Below are 21,651 nucleotides of genomic sequence, written 5' to 3'. Positions count from 1 at the left end.
AGAGATAAGATAAGATAATATGTCTGGCTTCCTGTGGGGCAGTTTTTAGGAGATGTTTGCCAGTCGCGGCCAGAATTCATTGCAGGTTGGGGGCAGGGGTCGCACGGTGAGGGGGGGTAACTGTAATAATACATTTTTGAGTTTTGAAACGTCATTTGATCGACTTACTGTAGGGGGGCGCTTTGGACTTAGGAATAGTATAATTTACTATTCACTCTAGCCTGCGCAACATTAGGGAAGGTGTTGGAATAGTAAATTATACTATTCTTTGGGTTAGAGCGCCCCTTACAGCAAGTCGATCTAATGGCTTGCATTGTAAAGGCATTGCGTTCTAACAACGCGGTCGTTGTAACGACCGCGTTGTAAAGGAACTGCAATGTAAGGACTGCGTTGTAAACACATCCCAAAAACAGATACATTATTAAATTTACATGACCTCTATGTTCAAACTAAATCACATTGTAATACATATCCTGCAACAATCAAAAAACATGATTCAATCTCCAGGTAATCACATATATACGGTTGTAACCTCATTCTGGACAGAAAGTCTCAAAATGAATACTCATAGTTCCACCCACTTCCTATATTTTAGTAATCCAGATATGTAATAAGTCAGAACATGATTAAATCTCCAAATGAGTATATACATATAGTTAAATGTACATTCTAGACCATGGGTAGGGCCTCAGAATCAATACATATAGCTCCAACAACTCCTTATATTTTAGGAATCCAGATATGGGGTACATCTACCTCCAATAGTGAACATATACCTACAATATTCTATTGCTTCATCTTGCAAATGCTAGTTCGTGTCAGAATCACACATAGCTTACAGATGTATTTAGAGCATAACATCATTCTTTTTATAAACAGAATTTTTTCTTCTTTGTATCAATACATAACAGTCATTTCATAAAGTCAGTTTAACATTGTGCTTATAAACATGTTACATTTATAACAGACTCATACTCATTTGGAGATTTAATCATGTTCTGACTAATTACATATCTGGATTACTAAAATATAGGAAGTGGGTGGAGCTATGAGTATTCATTTTGAGACTTTCTGTCCAGAATGAGGTTACAACTGTATATATGTGTTAACTGGGAGATTGATTCATGTTTTTTGATTGTTGCAGGATATGTATTACAATGTGATTTAGTTTGAACATAGAGGTCATGTAAATTTAATATTGTATCTGTTTTTGGGATGTGTTTAGTAAATATGTGTTTATTCTTACTTTTTTCTTCACAGATTCGTAATGTTTTAATGGGAATGAATATAATGTTTTCCTGAAGAAGGTGTTGGCTATTTAATAATTTGCCCACCGAAACGCGTCGATGCCCAAGCAAGGGATAATTACTCTAAATCTGTGGAGACAATAATTCTGACGGCGAGTTGAAAAATTTATCAGAATTGATCTCTTGATAACTTTTGTATCTCCCTTCGTGCAATAGGAATTATCTTTCCTTAGTGCTGTTCCCATTTTTATTCTGTTTTGTTTAGTGTAATGCCAATGTGTTTTTAGTGTTTTTAATAAAATTGTACCTAAGATAGGCTTGGATTATGTGCTCCTAATAAGCCTTAATTGTTTTTAACTATTTGTCTTGATAAACTGTATACATTTTTTATAATTTTTACATTTCCTCTTTGTTCATCACATGTGTGAATTAAGGTTCTTTGATTAGAATTAGGCTGTGGAGTGAATATATGTGACTGAAAGTGCCCAAAGGGGATTTCATTTTTTGACATTTGTCTTTACAGTACCCTACCCCTTTGGCTGTTGGGTCCCTCTCTTTTATTAGAGATGACAGTACTAAACTACATGAACAAACACATGTCGTGTTCCAGTTGAGACGGGGTATCACGCTGTTCCCCGTATGTAGGCTGAATGAAAGCCATGTCTCGCCAGCCCATAAAGACACACAGGGCCATATATTCAAGCAAGGGCGATACATTATCGCCGCTTTTATCGGCAGGAAACTGCCGCTAAAGCGGCGATAATGGGCTTGATAATATGCCCTTGAGAATTCCCATAGCAGCCCAGGTTAACACCAGAACAGGGGCTTCTATGGGAATTCACAAAGGCATATTATCAAGCCCATTATCACCGCTTTAGCTGCAGTTTCCTGCCGATAAAAGCAGCGATAATGTATCGCCCTTTCTTGATAATATGGCCCACACATGTCTGAGGGCTCAGGAGTCTGTTGTTGAACTAAGGAAATCAGCAACAGCCCGGGTCCATTTGGAAAATGTGTTTTACATTTCATCATGCGAGTGTCGGGAGCCTGCTGCCATTATCCTCCTACGGAGAGAGGGCGCGTGACCTGGGGCTGCAATTGGGTATTTATATAAAAAAGATATGCAATCCCCTATGCACCAACTTACTCCTGGCTCACTGTTTTCATTTTGTCCCCACATGGAACCACCACAAGGCTGTACCTAAGTAACCGCAAATGGCCCCCTGGGATTGCAACACAGCTGCTGACCTGTGAACATTGCTTTCAAAAGTTAAAAACAATGCTAGGAGGTGGGGCCATTGAAACCACAAACCTACGTCTTGCACCATGATGTCTGCGGAAGAGCAGCAGCGCCAAGGAGCAATTAAAGTATGCAATGTGTGAGCCACACATAAGCAAAAAAACAAACATAGGCACATGGAATGGGGCCAGGTGGCGGCTTTGAAATTGTAAAACCTGTTCTTAAGTAACATTTCTATGCAATTAAATAAATAAATCCAAAGCCAGGATTCGCAAAGCACATCAGATCATCCATGAGGGTCTCAAGGCGCTGAATTTAAGGCGTGGAGAGATTAAGTGATTTGCCCAGAATCACAGTATGTTGATGCCGACGCCAAGACTTGAACCTGGTTTTCACCGACCTCAAAGTGGGCAGCTCATGCCATTACGCAGCATCCTCTCCCCGCTTTGGCGTCAAAGTTACACTGTAAACAAATAACATTTCTCCCTACTTCTTAAGGTGTGCAGTAGTGGCATAATGCAAAATAATGCCGCCGACCCCCTGCAGACCCTGATGAGGGGCCAGGAAGGCTCCCATATTCACACAAATATTCACGGAGAGAGAGGGCCGCGCGACTTGTCTGCGATTGGGTGCCTAAATAACAAGCATTTGCAATGCAATAGGTCTCGCATTTTTAAGAGGTAGAACTATTGGCGTTCTAATGTAAATGTTTGCTATTGATGTGTTTTGGAGTGGATGTATAAAAGGGGGTGGTGATGGACGGAGCATCTGAACCAATCAAACACTCACACCCAGTCAACAGATCTGGGTTGAATCCATCACCGGTCTTTAGCCCACTCTGTCACCCCAGTTCAGACACGGCTATATGCAAATCAGTCTGACCCTGTGCCTCATGGGAACAGTCCAGCCCGAACTGCCAAGCCATGCCTTCCCTGGACAGGAAACAAGCTTCCGAGGACCGGTTTCTGGCATGGAGTGGATGTATGGAATGGGAACCGTGTGTTTTACAATTCATCTAAAAGGAAGCGCATTCCTGTACATTGTTTTGGAAGGACCAAGGCTAAGTGCAAAGTCTATCCACATAATTGCAAAGCAATGTTTAACAAAAGGGATACAAAGGCTAGAAAACCAAAGACAGCAGCTTGAAAACGAACCAAGGTGGTCGACTACTTCTCAGCATGAACATCGGAAATCAACTTTCATAGAAAAAGATGTGTGTCTGGAAAACTGCCGTCTCACTATGAAAAACAACATAATGCATTCACTTTACCAGCTGACTTAATGGTTATAAATACAGCCACCTTAAAAGAATTATGTTGGACTTGGCCCTTCTGGCAGGTTCACCCCTGATGGTGCAGTGTAAAGTGCGTGCGCTCTCTAAGTGCGTGTGTGAGAGTGGCCTGCCCTCCCATAGGAATGCATGGGGAATATGTGTGCCCATGGTAATTCCTGATGCGTGGGGAGTGCAAGGTTGAGTTTGGTATGTGCGTTAAATGTTCTTGTGTTCCTACTTGAATCTACCAGGCGCGTGCTGCTGCTGGGGCCCAGGGGAAGGCTTGCCTCCATGGGCCCTGCCCAGCCCCTGGATTGCTGATGGACTTTGTGCTGGGACCCATCTGCCTTGCCTGGAGGACTGGAGCACTTCATTATGTGCTATTCCTGGAACCCTTTTGGCCTTTCATCCCAGCCTCCAGGACCATTTGTAAGATGGGAGACCGGGGTTCCTTTTCCTCGTGGCCCTGTGAGAGGAAACCCCCAGCGTAGGGATTCCCCTGTGGCCCCTTCATCGCAGGTGCCCACCCTGCATTATCGCCGTGTTCTTATATTTTAAATAGCAGGAGCCCACCCTGCTTTATCATCCAATTCGGAGGGAGCCTACCCCTCACTTGCACTCTTTTGACCTTATTTATTTATTTTGCGGGTGCCCACCCGGCTATTTATAATTTACTCGAGGGAGCCTACCCCTCTTTTCAGCTGAATTCACCGCCGTGGCCGGGGCGGAAGTCAGGCGCCTCTAGCCCTGGACATGGGCGGGGCCTGGCGCACTTCGTTGCCACTTCCGCCCTCTGCCGGGGGGGGGGAAGCTGGGCCGCATGCTCGCTCGGGAGGAGGGAGAAAAGGAGCATGGCGGACCGGCAGGGCTCCCATGAGCGGAGGGAGCCCTGCAGCATCGAGAAGTTGTCCCCGGGGAAGTGCGGCGCAGCGAGGCCCGACCAGGCTCTCCGGAGCGAGAGAGCCCCGCCCGCTGCCGCCGCGCCGAGTAAATCGCCTGCAGCCGCCAGGGTGAGGAGAGAAGTGGCGGCCAGGGCTGCTGATGCCAGCGCGGGGCTCCCATGAGCTAGGAAAGCCCCGCGTGTGAAGGAGCCCCGCCGCAGAAAGGAACCCCACGAGTCCCCCGAGCCCCGGCGAGTGAAGGGGGGGGGGGGGCAGCTGTCCTTTTCCTGCCCCGAGCCCGTGAGTCGGAGGCTGTTGGGAGTCCGTGACTGAGCGAGGCGCAGTGTGGCGGTGGTATGTAGAGCGGCCCCAGATGGCAGCGGGCCGCTCCAACGTTTGGCTCAGTGTTAAAGGGGGCGCACAATTGTTTAAAGGGTCCAGAGGTACCCCTGTCTGCTCCCACATTTGGCAACATTGTTTACAGCGCCAGCAGTGCTCTACAGCGTTTGGGGGCCTAATCACTTTAGGAGCCAGTGTGCTCCCTGGCACATGTCTATGTTTAGAGCCCGATGGCTCCACAGTTTGGCCCCCCTATTTCCAGAGCCTAGATGGCTCCAAAGTGTGGGCGCAGATTTGTTCAAGAGCCTAGATGGCTCCAGTAGTTGGCCCCAAGCGTTTAACGGGTCCAGAGGAGGCCCATGTTCCTGCCCCCACTCTCACCTCATGTTTCCAGAGCCAGATGGCTCCCAGCTGCGCAGCAGGTTCCGCCAGAGCCTAGAAGGCTCTAACGTTGGGGCAACTTGTCCTGAGGGGCCAGTGAGAGCCCCAGTCGCACATGTACTTTGGACTCAGGAGTGAGTCGCACTCCTTGCCCCTACTTTGGCCTTCCCCAGCTGCGCAGCACTTAGTGCCAGCTGCAACGTTTTTAGGCCCTGTTCTTGTCCTCAGCTGCCCAGCAAGTAGTGGGCAGCTGCTACGTTTAGTTCATGGCGCAATGGCCTCACCTGGACCCTGATGTGATTTATGTACTGTTGTGAACTATGCGCTAATGCTTTGGGTGTTAGGAAATGTACTGTGTGTAGGATGTTTTGCGCACCCTGTGTTTGATACCTCTAGATATGATGTATGCTTAGGAGGTTGTGTTTACCTAGTATTCTTTATGCTAGTGCAATGTAATGTAATGTAATGTAATGTAAAAAGAATTTATAAAGCGCAACATACACCGGTCGGTTTCTTGGTGCGTTCATGGTTCCCCGGGTGATGTATGCCTAAGGTGGTTAGGATTGCGTAGTGTGTAGATACCTTTTTCCAGTAATTACTGGTTTTGTTCTACAATGGGTTTTTGGTGCTACAATTATTCTATGTGCTAGAAGTGCTATTTCTACTCAGTGCCGATTCTGACAGTGGTCCCTGTTGCCCTGTCATGTGTACATATCCCTTGTAAATATTGCCCAGTGCCCGTTAGCACCGTGTACATAAGGTGCGTACTATTCTAAGGTGGTTTGAGAATATAAAGGCTAGTTTAGATATAACCTTGTGTGGAGTTCCTTTTGTTGGGGGCCTGGGATGTTGTTGCTGGGGGGTGCGTGCGCAAATGCTTAATTTACAATGCCTCCGGGATCAGCCTTACTGCTCGTGTCACGTTACCTAGAGGGTGAGCAGGGGTTATCTTTGGCGTATAACTCCCTTGCCCTGACTAGATTGGTGGTCTCTGCCTGGCTTTGGCGCAAGCCTTAGCCAACCGGAGATCCCATTTTTAACAAATTATATCTTAAATTGTATTTGAACGTATATTTAATCAAGCATTTAATATGCTTAATGAGAAGAATATTATGTTTGGTGTTTAAGAAAAGGAACCTTCCTCTTTGTATCGTCTAAAATGCTACTGAACAATAAAACCTGTGAGGATCTTACGATTAACTACTATGGTCGGCAAATAAAACTTTAAAGACAAATAAAGGATGCCACTTTTTGCTGAATCTAAACGTGCAACCACTGCCAAGCAACTCGAAGGAATACATACAACAACAAAAGAATCAAATGTTTCACAACAATTAAACAACACCCTGAATTTAACTAAGTACTTATGCATTTATTTATAAAAGATGAGGAAGGTCACTCAATTCAGAAAAGCAAACACTGAAAATGCCATGTCTACCGGTGTGCAGCACGTTTCCTACAGACAGGCGTTGTGAAGGCTAGCATGCTCTCTTTAGTCCATGGCGATTATAACTCTTGCCCAATCAAATGACAATTTTTCCAAAAACACTAAGATGTAGGTGGTCCAATACCAGTCGGTAACGGCTGAAATTACAGAATTTCGGCTGTTAACGACCGGTAATAGGCTTTTCAGATGTAGGGGCCTAATTTAAAGATTCTGTAATTTACCGATTCGGTAAATTACTGAATCCTAAATCTAGGGAGCGCTCAAATGAGTGCTTTTCCCATTCTAGGATTCGTTATTTACCACCAACTACAAGTTGGTGGTAAATATCGAAAACCCCAAAAGATGCAATTTTTTGCAAATTATTACAGTGCCATGTGGCAGACATACATGCACTTAGGGCATGCATGTGTGCCACATGTGCACCCATACACAATTCAGGGGTGCAACAGGGTGACAAAGTGACACCCTACCACCCTTGAATGTGTTCCCCCTTTTACCGAATAGGTATTTACCGATTCGGTAATTCCCATTCATTCCTATGGGCCTCCAGGCCCATAGGAATGAATGGGAATTACCGAATCGGTAAATATCGATTCAGTATTTACCGAATCTTACCTATTCGGTAATACTTACCGAATGAATACTTACATCCCATTTACCGATTCTAAAATACCGAATCGGTAAAATTCGGTATTTTAGAATCGGTAGATCTGGATTACCTACATCTTGCCCTAAGTGGTTCATCTAGTGACATCGGCAATATTTCACTCCATTACTCCTCCTGGCGAATGGGTTTGCTCTCTTTATCAACCCTCAGAACTGTGCCTCTCAGTGGTGAGAGTGGAAACTGCTTTATTGGAGGGCTCAGTACAATGCAGATGCACCCTATGTGCTATGCTGCGGCTCCCATATCCACCACACAGGTGGGAGTCTCGCGGGCTTACTTAGTTAGAAAAGGCGCCAATCAGTTTGGCCGACAGCCAGTTAGTTCTTCATCAATGTCAGTATATTGCACGCATACATTTTTACTGTCTCCCACTATTGCTGATGTGCAGACTGAAAAGCTATGAACATTGAAAGAAAGCGGCAAATGCTGCATCCGCAGCTTGGGTGTATGCAGAATGCTTGCCAGCACCTCCTGACCAAGATGAGATGCTCTCCAAGAGGACAGGTGAAGAGCATAATCCCAGTAGAATGCCCGTGGAAGCATCCACATATCTGTCATACATCTTTCTGTGACAGGAACACGTCAGGAGAATGCCACTGCTGCTCTAGGAAAGTTTGAGGCTTCGGAGGTGCTCGCCAGCAGCAAAAGCTGACAGGATTTCCCTTCACCAGTAACAAGAAGGCGTCAACGCCGGGATCATTGAAAAAGTCGGCACACTCAGCTGGGATAGCAATGACTTCAATGCTGTGAGAAAGCACTTAACTCGTGCTAGTTGTGCGCTTAGTGCATTTTTAAGGAAAAAAGAACTACATGTCCCGGAATTCAGTGGAACAGCATTTCAATTCTGTGACCCGTGAAAAGATGAAGAGCCACAGGGAGATGAGGACACACTCACCACTGAGACAAAGGTGGACGTTGACAGGTGTAATGGGGTCACAGGTTTTGGGTACAAGAGACAAGCACAGGGAGCTTAAGTTAAGAGATCGTACAAAGGGTGGCAACTCTGTCGAATTGGTGCCGAACAGCTGTAAACTCGGCAGAATGCATATTTAAACGAGTGGTACGAGTGCACGCGCGCTATAAGGAAGAAACAAAAGAAAGCGCCTTGAGGAATGCAGCTGGCGCAAACCACTGCTCGTATTGCCACTCGTGCAAGTTTGGCGTTTCCCTTGCGGGAGCGAGCAGAGGTGCCATCTGTTTTGAAAGCGCTATCAAGATAATTATAAACAGATGCCGCCGCTGCTCGCTCCTGCAAGAGAAACGCCAAACGAGCACGAGTGGCAATACAAACCAATGCAAAACATGCATGCGTTTAAGCAAAAGTCCTGAGTGATGGCAAAAGGTACACTCCTAAACAGCGCTTGTGCGCTGCATAGGTGAGACCTACAAATGACATGCACTCAATGCACATACCCACTATTGTTGAATTCCACATGTCCTGAGTCAGGTTAAACTGTTGTTGGTGAACTAAGAAAATTGATGACAGCCCAAGGCCATTTTGAAAATGTGTTTTAAATGACATCAAGGGAGCGATAGGCGAGCCTGCTACCACTATCCTCCTATAGAGAGAATAGAGAGACAGGTCCACGTGACCTGGTGCTGCAATTGGGTGCTTAAAAATAATATGCAGTAAAAATAAGATGCACTGCAAATTGTAATAATGACAATTAACATCAACTCAAACTCACTTCTCAACTTTAACTGACCTGCGCAATGCGGAAGCTCAGCACGTTTCAAATGGGTGTCATACCAATGCTAAACGTCTATCTCTCAACGTGCTGCAAGGGAAGAGCGGGTGCCTCACGTGACATGCACACACTGCACCAGAGGCCCCTGCTGGCCTAACTGCTTCTCCAGTAAGCCAATCCAGATGCTGCTTCTGCTGTTACATAGCAAGAGAGCAGCACCAGGATTGGCCCGGGCGGCCACACTCACCGCTCAGTACTGAGACCAGGGGCTGCGGCTTGGATTCCCTGGCTCAGTCATGTGCAGGTGGAGAGATTCTACAGAGGCCTCCATTGCACATGTCGCGTTGGCCAGAGAAAGGCTGCGGACCAGCCCAACATGTGCTCTTGGGCCCAGGTGCCCTCAAGCTACTGACAACAAGTACAGTCTGTCAATATTGTTAAGCCCCACCCCCTCAGGCCCGCATGTGATACACTCCAAGACCCGCCTCAGCATCGGCCTGGAGCTCGATACACGAAACAGTTTGCAGCTGGCCCGCGGCTGAAGGCTGACTGCCGCGGGCACAATCATAATGCAAACTTTAAAATAGTTAGTGTACTCACAATTAATTGGGAGGGGCAAATAATGAGTGGGGCAATGCCCCAACACCCTAATGAAGCCACCGCCCCTGGGTAAAACAACCCCTTTTCAGTGTGTGCTATTATTGATCTTTTTTTAAAATATTAGCTTGTGGTTACCAAATACTTTTTGCTTAGCTAAATGTTACGTTACCCAAAATATTCTTAGAACAGGTGTTAAACGTTTCCTACATACATTAGTTCATTGTAGGTACTTATTTGACATATATTTGCAGGTCTTGAATGTAAGATAAGATTGGGTGCACTAGATTCTTGCTATCTTCCTCGTGATTGCTAAATAAAGAGAGCACCTGGTAGCCTGCGCTCAGTAAAACTCAATCAATCAGGCAGGAAGGAAGAACTAGAAGAGCAGCCCTAGGGAGAGTGACCATCAAAGATCTGACAGTGCTGTGGGTTCATGTCCTTGCTGGACACACAGACTGTGCCCCCCACCCCCCACCTAGCACCTTGAGACCCTCACGGTTATGCAGTGTGCTTTATAAATGCTATGATTGATTGATTGATTGATTGATTAAAGATAGGGTCCACACGCTTATTCCATTTGCTTCATCTTCTTTATTGACATCAGTTATTCACATCTCCAGCTGACCAGCCGCCACTCTTCCTCTTCTCCACGCCTTCTAACCTCTATCCATCCTGATGTCATCCCCACATCTTCACGTTCCACCCATCCAGGGACTCCACACTCAAGATCATCACACAGGCACAGACGGCTTGACCAGTTGGTAGAGTCTGCTGGAGGAGAGCAGATGATCTGTTCTGTTATTGGCGCGATCAACAAAGAATCCATTTGAAAAAAAGTGGTTTCAAATCACACACTGACTTTTTGCAACTAAAAGGTCAGTTTGCAAAACCACCTTTCAGAGTGAGTTGCAATTTGCCCGCCCTCATCAATATTCATGAGCTAGGTCGTGAATTGCGATTCATTCCATTTAGATGCCATCACACGGATGGTTTCCTGCTGGGGTCAGGGGACCACCATCTCTATGATTGCGTTTAACTGACATGCATTAAAAAAATGCATCCCCTTTTCCTTAAAGGATATGAAAAGTTTATGTTTTTTAAAGTTGTTGACAGTTATCCATTATCCTCTGGACCACTGCACACTCCAAAACATCGGGCCCGATTCACAGAATGAACTTAAGACTAAATCCTAAACTTACTACTATTTGGTAATCACAGAATGCACTTACTACTTTCGGGATTCACAGAGTGAACTTACTACTTTCGGGATTCACAGAATAAATTTACTACTTTCGGTATTCACAGACTAGATTTAAGACTACTAACTTTACGTCCGCACTCGGGCCGGAAATTCCGGCCCGGAGGCGGAGCTTCCGGCTTGGGGGCGGAGCGTGCGTCCCGGAAGCGGAGCTTGCGGCTTGGAGGCGGAGCTTCCGGCTCAGAGGTGGAGATTTAGCCATTACTGAAATCTCCACCTCTGGGCCGGAAGCTCCGCCTCTGGGCCGCAAGCTCCGCCCTAAGCCGGAAGCTCCGCCTCCGGGCCGGAAACTCCACCTCCGGGACGGAATTTCCGGCCCGAGTGCGGACGTAAAGTTAGTAGTCTTAAATCTATTCTGTGAATACCAATTAGTAGTAAGTTTAGGATTTAGTCTTAAATTCATTCTGTGAATCGGGCCCAAAGTTTTTATTTTCCCGAAGGGGCCCTCAAGGACACTTTCTCCTTTGGGCATGCGTTACCACCCCTTTGAGTAGCCGGCAATCTGTGAATGCCTTGCAACTAGAATTGTGGTTGCAAACTATTGATACATATCATCACAAATCAAAAATTCAAAGAAGCGCCCTGTGCACGCCCCTTCCAAATTGCAATTTGGGTTGCATTTCTAAACTTATTTTCCAATTCGGTAACCTGTTCCTGAATTGCAAAATGGGTTTAGTACATTTAATGAATCGAAAAGGCATCATACAGCTGATCTGTAATTCTTAAACTTGGGTTAAGCTTTGTAAACAGTTTTTGACAACTTAAACTGTTGAAACAACTGTGGTATAATGCCCTAATTAAATAGAGTCAGTCTGTTTGTCTTAGAAATTGGATTATTAATTGGGGTGGGACACTACCCATCCCAAGCAATCATCACAAGCCTTGTCAGGGTGAACCTCTAAAGTCAGTCAGACAACATACTTTATTTGGCTCTATTTGATAACGTTTGCACAAGATTTAATACATGTACATATAAAATCATAAATAAATATGTTACTTCCATTAAAAAAGAATATAATACAGATGTAATATTTACTACATTCCCTACTGTTAAAATATCATTTAAAACATCATATATAATATCTGTGATATTTAAGGCTAATAAACAAGCCAGAGGGGTCTCATGGTTCCTAATTCTCTGTTCTAATAATAACAGGCAAAGGAGTTGCCTTCTCGGGGGAGAATAGAGTGTAGTCACTCCATAAACCTGAGCTACCCACTGGTAGTTGTAGCACAGAGCACACAGGCTTAGTGTAGTTTAAAGCAGTTATGCAGTACCAAAACAGTGATAAAGTCAAAATGCTAAACAATAAAAATCCCAAACCGAGTTAGAGAAATAGTGTTACATTTATTTAATAAACAAAATTACATCAACATTCCAAAAATCCAATAGGGGGAACCAGACCTATGAATGTTTTAGTTTGTAAGTAGGAATAGTGCCAAGAGGCATAAAGTGCCAATGATACTCAATGTTCACGGTAGTTCCGGACCCAGGTGCCATATCAGGTTGGCCACTATGGAGCGCAAGCCTGATACACGAACCAGCTAGGTTTTACCATGTCAAAATGTTGTCTTCTGATTTAAGGGCTGATTTAAATATTGGCTGCAAGGATACTCGATCGGAACGGCGATGGAGGATCATTACCATCAAGATGATGGTCTGCTCACCAAATATAGATGATGGAAAACCATAGGTGTAACCATGACAGAGACTACTCCATCTACGCCATGGGTACACCCCTCCAACAGCCTGGACAGCCCGACGGAGTACGAGCCATCAGAGATTGACGGTCCACCTAATTTAGATGAGCGGATAGAGAGATCAGTTTTCATTGCCCGTCACCACCAGGAAAATCTGGCAGCAAGGGGCAGTAAAAACAAACTAATGCCCCCCTCTCCGTTAGAGATAACACCCATGGCGAAGGGGAGCATTTTGTAATTGTGCACTTTGTAGGCCGCTATTATTTTGCACATTTTACTACGTAACACGCTTGCCTTTGTGCCACATCGTATTTTCACACAGAACCGACACATGTTTTTTGTATTTTATTCTTTTCCTGGGATTTAGTCTGAACACCCTAGACAAGGTCAACCAACATCGGCCCTTGTTATTCTATCTGGTCAGACACTAGCACCAAGACATAACAAGGGAATGCAGCTTCTGTTTGTGAGCACACATGTCTTATCATAAAACTGAGGACAGGGAATCTGAAAAAACACCCACTGAGCAAAGGTCCTGAAGCAAGAGTGCTGGGTCACCTGAGATGTGGAACATCCACCTATGCATGCTAAGGTACGGGGTCCGCCACTAATCCCAGAGATCTGTAATATATAATCATTTAACTTCAATAGAAAGGGAGGTTTAGGCTAATCTGTCTTATAGCTTGACAAGGCTTTTTATGATGTATGTTTTGTTAACCATGCTCATGATATTTTTGATAGGTATTTGTTGTCTAATTGTGGGGTAAATACTGCATTTTAGAGCACATTAGTATAAATAAACATTGTAAAATTCCTTTGCGTCTCTTTTTAATTTTATTGGGGGCACGTACGAGTTAGAGAGAGAGAAAGGGTGTGTCCTGAGAGGGTCGAGAGTGTTGTGTTCTGGTGTGCCACCTCTTATGTTTCTCTGGAAAGGTTAGGAGGTCAAGTGAGGCACTATAGCTAGTCGGACTCGGGCACACAGATACTGAGGTGCTATGGTGACTCAGTCGCTACATGCTGATGGTCTATAGTTCCAAACATAGTTCTGTTCCTGAGCAGAATCGATGCAAGATGGCGACACCAATGTTTTGGTCAAGTACATTTTGGAGGATCCCTGAGTAGTGCTTGTGCACAACACCGTCGCACCTTTTCCTGGAGCCACCCGTGGTGTTAGAGATTAATCCTCACCAGTTTTTAGACATCACCTAGATCTGCTGGTTTTGCAAGCTTGAATATTAAAAGATTCCAACCAAGTTTGCCTTACACTTTGAATCCATCTCTGTTTTCTAACAGTGTGAATCCATTTCTAATTCCTTATGACACAACCTATAGATATTGCGACCGACCGGCGGTATATGTACATTTAACACAACCTGGTGTCCCTATTGGAGGTGCTTCTGTAATCTTTGTAGTAGAAGAGTGCGCTGCATTCCGCTGTGAAGTTTTTTTTATCTTGGGTCACATTTCCAGCTGTGGATGCTAACTCAACACTTTTCACAAATACACTACTCCCCAGGCACCTGCAGCATATACACCTTATGCACTTGTTGAAATTCCTCTTACAATTTGGGAACACTAGACTTGGTTTAATGGCGCTCTTACCCATGTGCGGACCAGTTTGAATATGTCTTCTCAGTAATAATGGGGCTTCTTGGCTGGCATTAGTTGGATATACACCCTATCCAGATTTAGACAATTTGAATCTCATGCAAACCTGCGGTTTCTACAATTCTCTTGTCTTATACAGACGTCTGATGCAATTTATTTTGCATACATTATTAGCTGGTCCAGCTAGACTTGGCCTGCAAGTGCAAGTCCAGTTGCCTGCAGCATCTGCTATTAGTCCTGCAATTTTTAATTCAGTTATTGGCAAATGACCCACTAATCGTGAAGAAATACCCTTTTGGATAGCCTAGAAACTAGTCCAACTTGAAGCTGTGTTTCCCCTAATGGGACCACAAGACAAGCACAGAATTTTAACTATGTGCTTACTCACTGGATTGGTTCCCACATTTGGAGACTGCACTACCGGGGGACAATGTTTTCCACAGTCTACACTCTCTGACGTGGCACTCCCTTGATAGCCCTTTTACGGAAGGTTTTCAAACAGGTCCTGCCCTAGACTTGGGGATAAAGCTAATGGATAATATTCCTGCAGTCACTGAATTAATCTTTCTAATGATAAAGGTGAAGCAGCAACTCTGGCTATACACCAGCAACTTACCACGGTGGCAGTACCCGACCACAAACGTAAGCTGCCTTTAATTATTGCTAATGTATAGACATCTTTAGGATGCAATAATTTGGGAACCAGACCTTCACTGCCACCACTTGGCAAGCCTAGTGCTAACAAGGCTGCCAGACCAGCCGTAAGTTTGCTAAAAACCATGGGATAAATCTAAACAACAGCAGAAAGGTAAACCTCGCAGGTGCTCTCCACCCATGGAGTCATCCGAGAGACGGTACAATTTTCTTGATAGCACTAAAATTAAGACTCCAGAAAGACACCAGGTTCTTGATACGCGTTCTCCTTGTTCCTTTCAGGAATCATCTGACCAGCAGTATGAGAGAGGAGGGCAATCTGAGGGCAGACAAGAAGAGTATGTGAAACTGAAAAGCGAGACACAACGCTTGTCTGATGTAAAGATGAAGGTAGAGGACAAGACTCCTCAATATAAAGTCATATTTCAGAAAAAGAAAGTAACAATAAATGTGCCACAGACAGTGAGAACCCTCCTCCTGAACAGGAGTTGGGCGGCGGCTTTCCCTGCAGCGCGGCAGTAGTCCCCATAGTACGCCGGAACCTCCAGGAGTTTCTTGTAGCAAAAGCAACTGATACCTTTGTTACAGTTGAAACCGCGGATACACGTGTGGCCCCTCCTTACAGATTATATCACTTAGATATTCAAATTGAAGGTGATATTAAATGCACCATTAAAGCAATCTTCTGGGACAATTTAACTATGTCTTATGACATCCTCTTGGCGGAGTTCGATTGGCCCCCACCATTTGTACTCGCATCTCCTCAAAGGTGAGTGTGCAATTCTTCCTTCCTTTTCTTACCTTGTCCGTGACGAAGTCAAATAAGCTTATTCGTCCAAATGGGCCCTTGCATTGGCCCTTGCCCTTTGCCATGATCTTGTTGGTTGGTATAAGGATTTCTCTTATCATATTTTTCCCATACAGTCCACCCCACAGGTGCAACCACAATATCCTAATAAACGGGATGCAAAGGTGCCTGATAAAGAAATTCCACCAGGGAGAAATTGAACCCTCTGTCTCTCAAATGAACAATCCTCCTTTTCCTGTTTTGAAACCGGATCATTCCTATCGCATTGTCTTAGACTATAGACATTTGAATATTCATACGTGCACATTTACAGTGCAAAACACCCACAGTATGGCACTCATTAACAATGTAGTCCATAAAAAATATAAAACCACATTGGATATATTTCCAATGTTTTTTTCAGTTACAGTTTGGCTCCAGAGAACCGAGACTGGTCCACTTTTAGCGCCTTGTGTTTTCAAATGCGCTATGTCCAGGGTTTTGTGGCACATATTGTGTAAATTCTTCATGACACTGACGCTTTGTCCTATGTAGACAATATCTACTTGACGGACTATGAATTAAAGCCCTGTTTGGCCAGAGTAGATGCCATAATATTTGAATTTGCTGAACTTGGATACAAATTCACCTTTAAAAAATCTAATATGGCTTTTTATATGTCCTTTTCCTAAAATATGAACTTTCACACGAGGCAAAGAGTCTAGCCCCTCGGCTTTTGAAAAAGTGTGCACAATTGCAACCTTTAACACACTTAAAAAAATTACATTCCCTGCTGGGAAATTTTTAATTTTGGCAGAACATACATACCTGAATATGCACAATGCATAAAACCCCTCTATGCATTAATATGCCCTGATTTTTCCACTTCTTGTTGGGCATCAGAACACATAGATACACTTTGATCTTTCCAGTCTGACTTGCTTGAAACATGCCACTTGGCTACACGTGTCAATCCCACAAACCTGGTCATTCGTATTTTAAAAGATGCAATTAGATCTACATATATCACCTTTATCAAAGGTGAAATAGTGCCTATAGCATATAAATCACATTCATCTCCTAAAGCCGAAATGCGTTTTGCTTCCACTGAGAGGATACTAACTGCGGTTCAGAGGGCTATCCTTAAAGAACAGCCACTTGCTCAAGAGAAACGCGTTATTGTCGTTACTCCCGTGCCAGCCTTAGAGGCTGTCTCCAAAGCTAGCATTTCTAATGCTAAGGCTCTCCATTCCCGATGGATGTGGACTTCGTCTTTGACTCTTCTTGGCAGACAAAATAGTTTCTACAGTATGGGCATGTTTATCTTTTTCCATCTGCTGTTCTGCCTCTTGATCAGTATAAATATATTATTGATACTGACGGTTCCGCTCAACCTGCTATAGGTTGTAAGCAGGAATATTCATCCACAAGTGCCATCGATATTGGTATCATGTTGGATGGCATTTTCCAACATCAAACAACTCGCACGCAGTCTGCGCAAGTGGCTGAACGGAAGGGTTTGCTTCTTGCAATCGAAAATACGGATCCTGAATTCCCCACACTCGTTATTTGTGATTCATATCACTGTGTACAGTTCTTTAATGATAATCTACATTATTGTCAACTAAACGGATTCCAGGATTCAAAGGGTTGCACAATCAAGCATGGACTGCTTTGCGTTAAAGTGACAGACCTTAGGGATAGGTTGCCGCAAACTCTTGTTATACATACATTGAGGCATCAACATGTGGGAGCACACGCTGAGGGGACTTCTCTGGATGACGAAGCAGCCAAATCTGCAGTCGCCACTGCCACAGTCGCAGCAGTTACATGCTCTTCAACTCTTATAGATAACGATATCATGGCTGCTGTGAATGCACTAAAAAACGCCAACCCTTTACCAAAGGGTTTTCCTTCTCTATAATCTTATTTAAATGACCAGAGTGTTCCTTTTGTAACTATTCCTGGGGTTGGCGATTGTTTGATCCCCAACAAAGACCGCAGACACGCTTCAGTTATAGCGGCACATGAAGGTGTTGCTTCCGCGCATGCAAGAGTGGTAGCCACCATTTTGCTGCTACAGCAACATTATTGGTGGCAAGGCTTACACCAGCAGGGCAATAAATATGTCCTATGTTGTGACATCTGTCAGCAAATGAAAAGCTCCACTGTGGCTCATCCACAGTTAAAACACCTTCTAAATTCCAAAAAGCCTCTCGATTGTATTTACCTAGATCATTGTGGCCCACTGATTTCGGATACTGTGTTGAAATGTATTTGGGTTGCAGTTGATTCCTGCTGTAGATTCCTCTGTGTTTGGCCCTGAACTAAAGAAGGCTGGTCAGATAAGGAACCTCAGGAGCTCCAACAACCTACCACTCATCCCTATGAAAACACACAAACAAAAAAACGCTGCACGATCCTTCGCTGAAAACGCACCAAAAATCTGGAACTCCATCCCAGCTGATATCAGGACTATCCCTTCCTTTGTAAAATTAAAAAAACTCCTAATAGACCTCTTCCTCAATCGTGCCTTCCCGAACTAATAGTCGCCACCGAAGCCGACAAGCCTGCAGTCTGCAGCACCCTGACACTGTGCCATTAAGACCTACCTCCTCCCAGCCCCCCTTCTCGTTCCCCCTCCCTGAAAAAGCTTCAGCCAAAGACAACGTGCACTCATCGAGGTTACCTCAGGACTTCCACACCTTAATGTTGCACTGCACGCTGGGACTTCTGAGCCAATATGTAAACCTATGCCGTACTATGTGACTCCTGCATTATAACTGTTGTAAAGCGCTCCGATACCCTCGGGTCTGGCCAGCGCTATATAAAACTTCTTAATAACTAAATAAATAAATAAATAACACACAGACTTTCCTTTCTGCAGAAACACATTGATACCTCAATCTCATGGGCATACCCTATGGGGGTTGAGGCAACGGTGAACATGTGTATTCCCACCCTGTAGAACGATATTGACACCTGAATGTCATGGGCATGTCCTAATGCATCTGGGGCATTTCTGACCAGAGGAATACCTGCCCTATGGAAATATGCAGCCACTTCAGTCTCATGGGCATATCCTGTGGATTTCAGGTTACCAATGACCCCATGGCTTTACATCCTGTAGAAATATAATGGCTCCTCAATCTCATGGGCATATCCTGTGTATTTTGGGGCACCAATAACCCTGTGTATCACTGCCCTGGAGAAATACATTGACATCGCACACTCATTGGCCTATCCTGTGAACTGTAGGTCACCCCTCACCACAACAATTCCCATACTGTGAAAAACTACTGACGTCTGAATCTCATGCACATATCCTGTGGGGCTTCAGGCACCACTGACTATGTGCGCCCTCGTCCTGTGGATGTATATTAATATAAGAATCTCTTGGGTATATTTTTTGTGAGCTTTGGGGCACCAATAACCAGCCATTTACCAGCCCTGTGGAAATATAGACACCTCAATCACCTGTGCTTATCCTGTAGGGTGTGGGGCACCAATCCGCCTAGAACTTCTGTCCTGCAGAAATACACTGACATTTCAATCTCATGGACATATCCTGTGGGGTTTGGGGCATAAATGACCATGTGCATTGCTGCCCTATGGAAATATATAGATACTTCAGTTTCATGGGCATATCCTGTGAAGAGTAGACCACAATGGGCCACAGAAATTCACACCATATGGAAATGTAATGACATCTGAATCTGATGGACATATCCTGTGGAAATATACTGACATCTGAATCTCATAGGCCTGTCCTGTGGAAATATACAGACATCTGAATCTCATAGGCATGTCCTGTGGAAATATACAGACATCTGAATCTCATAGGCATGTCCAGTAGAAATATACTGACATCTGAACCTCATAGGCATGTCAAGTAGAAATATCCCAACACTTGAATCTCATGGGCATATCCTGTGAGGTTTGGGGCACCAAGGTCTGCGAGGCTTCTTGTCCTGCAGAAATATGTCAACACCTCTATTTCATGCATATATCCATCCTATGGGGGTTAGAGCACATCTGACCACAGGAATTCCCGTTCTGTGAAAACATGCTGACCCTTCAGTCCCCTTTTACAATATCACTTGGACTAAGTGTTTCTTAAGAAAGCATCTGACTCCTCAGTGTCACGGGCATTTGCTCTGGGGTTTGGAGCACCAAAGACCATAGACCTTCCCGGTCTCTGGAAATATGGCGTTACTTCATTCTGATGGGCAGGTTGTTCAGAGAAAGCATCAGCACGTGCCTCGTAACCGGAGAAAGGCTGATCCCGAGGCCAGTAGCCGCAGATGTTCTCATCCTCTGACGGTTCTCCGTGGGGGATCAGAGGACCATCCTCGTGGCCCGAGTCCACGTGCTGGGAATCCAGGCTGTTGTCTTCTGCGGACTCATCTGAGCCTGAGTCAAAGAAGTCTCCTAGAGCTCGTTCATCCATTGGCCCCAGGATGGCCTGGAGCAGCACAGAGTCCAGAGGGATATCCAGTGGGCATTGCGGAGTCTTGCCTGCCCCACGGTACATGGCAGACTCCGCCTTCTCTTGGGAAGCAGGATCCTGGCCTTGAGTGTCAACAGCGTGCACTGAGCCGCCTGCATGGACCTCAAGTGAAGAGGAAGGCTGTGCTGGGAGCCCTGGGGCAGACTCAGAAACAATGGGGTCAGAGGCACTGCTTCCACAGTCCTCCCACAGACCTGTTGCCCCCGGAGCTTCCTGATTGGATGACCAGGCGAGGGAGGTTCCTAAGTAAGCCTCATTTTGAGAGGAGTCTGGTGCACTGCTGCTGTGGTAGCCATGGTCATGCTGGAAGTCATACTCCCCAGGCACCGGTTGCAGGGCAGAAGTCTCTCCTTCCGTCTCTGGCATTCCATCTCGTGCAGGTTGATCAATCGGCTCTAGAGCCACAGAGTCCACCTTCCAGGATTCATCGGGACCAGAACTCCAGAAGACAACCCTTGAGTCGCTGTTCTGTACAATTTGCTGGAAAGAAAGAAAGACAAAAGTCAACTCCTCCCGCAATACCCTTTGCTCCATGCAAACTTGGGACTTCCACCAGCGTCTTATAGTGCTGTGAGTCGCTAACCCAGGCACGCATGGTCCAGTAAGACTTGTGGAGAGTCACATGCGACGAGCTTTGGGAGCTGCAAACTGAATATTTACAATCAGACACTGCGTACGATGAGACACGGTGTGTGATCAGGCACGGTTGTGAAATTGGGCACTGTGTGTTATCAGGCACGGTTGTGAGAAGGGACATGGTGTGTGATCAGGCAAGGTGGGCGATGGGACACGGAGTGTGATCAGGCACGGTGTACGATAGGTATGATGTGTGATCAGGCATGGTGTACGATGGGACACAGTGTATATTCAGACACAATGTATGATTACATACAGTGTGTGATGAGGCATGGTGTACAGTGAGGTATGTTGAGACAAGAGTGTGAGAAGGGGCGGTGTAAGTTGAGAAAGGATGTGTGATCAGAGATGGTGTAGAATGGGACACAATGTGATCAGCCATGAAGTATGTTGCAAAGCAGAATGTGATAAGGCACGGTTGTGAGATGGGGCATGATGTGTGATCAGGCACGGTTGTGAGATGGGGCACAGTGTGTGATCAGGCACGGTTGTGAGATGGGGCATGATGTGTGATCAGGCACGGTTGTGAGATGGGGCACAGTGTGTGATCAGGCACGGTTGTGAGATGGGGTACGGTGTGTGATCAGGCACATTTGTAGGATGGGGCATGGTGTGTGATCAGGCACGGTTGTGAGATGGGGCACGGTGTGTGATCAGGCATGGTTGTGAGATGGGGCACGGTGTGTGATCAGGCACGGTTGTGAGATGGGGCACGGTGTGTGATCAGGCAC

The 21,651-nt window shown here is 45.3% G+C and overlaps 1 protein-coding gene across 2 annotated transcripts in view; it reads right to left on the bottom strand.

Moving 5' to 3' along the window:
• Positions 1–19,456: 19,456 nt before the first annotated feature.
• The window catches only part of LOC144785692 (uncharacterized), a 128,620-nt gene continuing 126,425 nt past the window's right edge, over positions 19,457–21,651 (bottom strand). For both annotated transcript variants that reach the window (XM_078664483.1, XM_078664484.1), the window contains exon 8: positions 19,457–20,764. In XM_078664483.1, coding sequence (XP_078520609.1) covers positions 19,880–20,764 — 885 coding nt within the window. In that variant the 3' untranslated portion in view covers positions 19,457–19,879. The remainder of the gene's footprint in view (positions 20,765–21,651) is intronic.

This window comes from Lissotriton helveticus, chromosome 10 (genome assembly GCF_964261635.1).
Source record: "Lissotriton helveticus chromosome 10, aLisHel1.1, whole genome shotgun sequence".
Lineage (NCBI taxonomy): Eukaryota > Metazoa > Chordata > Amphibia > Caudata > Salamandridae > Lissotriton > Lissotriton helveticus.
The sequence above is the reverse complement of the archived record's forward strand: the minus strand, read 5'-3'. Positions and strand labels throughout refer to the sequence as shown.